The sequence below is a fragment of the Apium graveolens genome, chromosome 6 (assembly GCF_009905375.1).
Source record: "Apium graveolens cultivar Ventura chromosome 6, ASM990537v1, whole genome shotgun sequence".
Lineage (NCBI taxonomy): Eukaryota > Viridiplantae > Streptophyta > Magnoliopsida > Apiales > Apiaceae > Apium > Apium graveolens.
The window spans coordinates 135,369,553-135,373,526 of NC_133652.1; the positions used below are offsets into that span (position 1 = coordinate 135,369,553).

A 3,974-nucleotide genomic window follows, 5' to 3' on the forward strand; every position below is an offset into this window, starting at 1 on the left:
CTATAGCAGACACAGCTTGTGAGATTTCTTGGTTTAAACTCCTCTTATCTGAATTACAGATCCCGCAATCTGGTATTGTTATTGTTCATAGTGACAACCAAGCGGCTCTTGATATCGCTGCTGATCCTGTATTTCATCCTAAGACGAAACATTTCACTCTAGATTGCCATTTTGTTCGACAACAAGTTCAGGCAACTCTCATTAGACCTACATATCTGCCCAGCTCGTTACAACTTGCAGATATCTTCACTAAGGGCCTTGGTCGTGCTCAACATTGGCAGTTGTTATCCAGATTGAATGTCCATTCTCCATTTCAATCTGAGGGAGGACTACTACGAGTATAACCTGTTTTATCAAGGAAAAAAACCACTGCTTATCGTGTCATCTATCACACTTACTTATCATATCTGATAGACACAATCTCTTATCATAACAGAATTCTGTTATTCCACCCATTTGTATATATTAGATCCTACTAGTCTCAGTAATTTTTTACTTCATTTTTCTGAATACTTTACTCCTGTATCTTCTTCTTCATAATGTAGAAACTTTACTAGATATTCATGAGATTCATATGATTTGCTGCAAGTTTTGTTCAATATCAAGAATTTAAGAGATCAATGATGACCCACTTACCTGAATCACTTTCAAAGTGAACTTCAAGATGTTTGGTGGAGATTCCAGAGTCTTTAATGGTGACTGAGTTGCCTCGGACAACTCGACTGAGTCAGAATTCTAGGTTTCACCTTGTCGCTGGCTTCTTTAATTTTGATTGGGCTTAGCACTGTTGGGCCTGTTTTGGGTGCCCATTACGGTGTTTCTATAGCAATTTGTACTTGGAGCTAATGATACATTTACTTTAATTTTTTGTTTTTAAATAAAATGTGGCTATATTTCTCCCAGAGAACTGTACTTACAAAAACTATTTTAAAACATCTGTAATTCCAAAACTGGACAACAGTTTGACTCATATATTGCACAATGATAGCATCTTAGCCTCTTTATACTGGACACTGTGTGACAAACATTTGGCCTAAAACTTTTCTTGTGGTTTTATATCTAAAGTACAAGGTCCAGGTGAGTAAGTTATTTGAAATTGAAGAATTTGATTACTTTATCACTTAAGATAGTTGTTTGACCGGGAGTGCTCTCCACCCGATGTCTCGTCTGTAAAACCCTCCTGGCCAGTTGATTTCATCAACAGCTTGGTAAGCTCTGTCTTTTGCTTCCGCGAGATCTTTACCCTTGGCAGTGACACCAAGAACACGACCCCCTGTAGCTATGAAATTGCCATCAGCGTCAACAGCTGTTCCAGCATGGAATACCTTCACAGAAGGAGCAACATGTTCTGCCTCTTCGAGTTTCTGAATAATACTTCCTTTTTCGTAACTTCCAGGATAGCCATTACTGGCCATAACCACCACCATCGCTGATCCTGGAGACCAATTCAAAGATACTCCTTCTAGCTCTCCCTTGCTAGCTGCAAGCAGAACTTGTGCCAAATCAGACTCCAACCGGACCATCAATACCTATGGAGCAAAAATGATATAATATTCAATGAACAGTAGAATAATGTACCAGGTCAATAAACAAAAAATTTGTACACAAATGTAAATATCTTTGCATGCCTCCTATCCCGAATCCCAAAGAAAATAACAAGACAAAAGGAAAGCCTCGCAAATATGTGCCTTACAGATCAAAGCAAGTACTGACAGATGTTTGGACAACTGACCTGGCATTCCGGATCTCCAAAGCGCACATTGTACTCAATCAACTTTGGTAATCCTGATTTCTTTTCAATCATGAGTCCTGCATACAGAACTCCAACAAACTTGCATCCCTCTTCTGACATTCCTTTTACTGTGGGGAGAATTATAGATTCCATGACCAAAGATTGAAGTTCTTTTGTCAAGACAGGTGCTGGAGAGTATGCCCCCATCCCGCCAGTATTAGGACCTGTATCACCATCCCCGACTCGTTTATGGTCCTGAGCAGATTCCAGAGGTATGGCATTCTCTCCATCCACAAGGGCAAAGAATGACGCCTCTTCTCCTTCTAGAAATTCCTCAATGACTATGCGATAACCAGCAGAACCAAAATCATTCGTCACGAGCATCGAGTCAACTGCTTCATATGCCTCCTCGAGTGTCATTGCAACAATCACCCCTTTTCCGGCAGCTAAACCATCAGCTTTAACTACGATCGGTGCCCCTTGCTCTGTAATATACAACTTTGCAGCAGTTGCATCTGTGAATGTTTGATACTGCACCAAATTTACAAAGGAAAGGCATATGTATTAGCAAATATCTGCGTATTCAAGATAAGGAATCACAAACTTTCTTCCATTCGATTTCTGTGCCATAGATTAGGTAATAAATAGTCCAGCCACGAAAAGAGATGCACAATTACCATTGTCTTTTCGCTAAACAGCTAAGCCTAAAGTTGTACTTGCACCAATGAAATATAGTTTACTTATTGTTTAGATGACTACAAGTCTTACAGTTGATAATTTGAAAGTACAGATCACCAGTACCCATTTAAAGACATCTTAAGAGAAAAAGATCTCAATGAGAAATTTTCCTAATTTACACTGAGCAGAAGGGAAGTAAGGAGTACCTTTGCAGTAGGTATCCTGTATTTGTCACACAAATTCTTCATGAATTTCTTGGAACCTTCCAAAGCAGCAGCCTCAGCGGATGGGCCAAATGTAGGGATTCCAGCCTTTACGAGATCATTTGCAAGACCTGCAACGAGAGGAGCTTCTGGACCCACCACAACCAACCCCACTCCCCAATTGCGGCAAAAGGAAAACACAGCTGCACTATCAGAGATGTCAAGGTCTGAAATACAAGTGGCATCTCCAGAATTGGAAATCCCAGCATTTCCAGGGGCACAAAACACAGAGTCACACGAGGGAGATCGCTTTAAGGCATGACAAAGTGCATGCTCCCTCCCCCCTCCACCAATGACCAGAACAGTAATTCTCTCTTCTACACGAACATACAATAGGTTAACAATTAATGAGCAATAGATAAAAGGAGAAAAACATTGCTTATATCTTTAATCGTGTATGCAGGATTTCTTCATCTTTTATATTTAAACATGTACAGGTAGATTTTGTAACCTTTAAGCGACTCAATTACTTGGATGAATGCATCCGGACACCTAATATAAAACGAGTACATCCCTAATTTTATAACGGCATTCCATTATATTTCATAAATTTCAAGTTAAAGAAAACTTTATAGTTTCTTCCAAACAAGATATTGGCTAAAACGAAACAGTCCCCAAAACTCAAACTGAGCACCAGAAGTAGTGACGCGTTAAAATTTGAAACAGTTGATTACTTCATTATAAATAATGTCAGTGCTAATTACTAAATCTTCTGAAGCAAATCACATCGATAAACCTCATTAACAACTTGTACAAATCTCGTAAAAACAAATTAACAGAAAACCATACATCACGAAAGCTACGAGCTTTATCACAGGCAGAGACATATACAATAACTCCAATTCATCATATAGTAGAAGAATAAAATGAGTAAAATTATAAAGATTCTCACCAGAAACACCAGTATCTGAAGCCAAAGCATTAAGCACAGTATTACAAACTCGAGAGCTTTCGAAACGGCGAAAATCTCGAGGCCCAGCAATTGAAGATTCAAACTTTAAAGAACCCACTTGAAATAATGATGAGAATTTTCCAAAACTTAACAGAGCTGTTGCAAAAGATTGAGCTGACCGGCGGTAACAGTGACCCGGATAATTGGTCGGAGCTCCGACGTTGTATGAGATACAAGCCATTTATATAGATACAATTACAATTCCCCGGTTGATTGACGGCAATGAATTGGTGAAAAGATTACTAAGAAGAAAGAGAACTGAAAGTTGAGAAGCAAGTGAACTAGGTAGGGGCAGTCAGGGTTTTGGGGGTTTTAGCTTTTCAAGAACACCCATCAAATGAGTATGGGC

The 3,974-nt window shown here is 39.2% G+C and overlaps 1 protein-coding gene across 1 annotated transcript; it reads right to left on the reverse strand.

Annotated features, from left to right (window-relative positions):
* Nucleotides 1-853: 853 nt before the first annotated feature.
* On the reverse strand, nucleotides 854-3,974 carry LOC141668086 (phosphoribosylamine--glycine ligase). The gene is made up of 4 exons (XM_074474778.1): nucleotides 3,566-3,974; nucleotides 2,617-2,990; nucleotides 1,733-2,263; nucleotides 854-1,529 (listed from the first exon to the last, which is right to left on the reverse strand). Exons 1-4 carry the CDS (start codon nucleotides 3,804-3,806, stop codon nucleotides 1,122-1,124), a joined length of 1,554 nt encoding a protein of 517 aa, XP_074330879.1. The 5' UTR covers nucleotides 3,807-3,974; the 3' UTR covers nucleotides 854-1,121.

What these genes read in the sequence shown, in the direction of transcription:
- LOC141668086 (XM_074474778.1), bottom strand. Translation starts at nt 3,806, where the DNA reads ATGGCTTGTATCTCATACAACGTCGGAGCTCCGACCAATTATCCGGGT. An exon ending in TTCAGATACTGGTGTTTCTG is followed by an intron (nt 2,991 to 3,565) that starts GTGAGAATCTTT and finishes ATGTTCGTGTAG; the next exon opens with AAGAGAGAATTACTGTTCTG. An exon ending in TTGGAGATCCGGAATGCCAG is followed by an intron (nt 1,530 to 1,732) that starts GTCAGTTGTCCA and finishes TTTGCTCCATAG; the next exon opens with GTATTGATGGTCCGGTTGGA.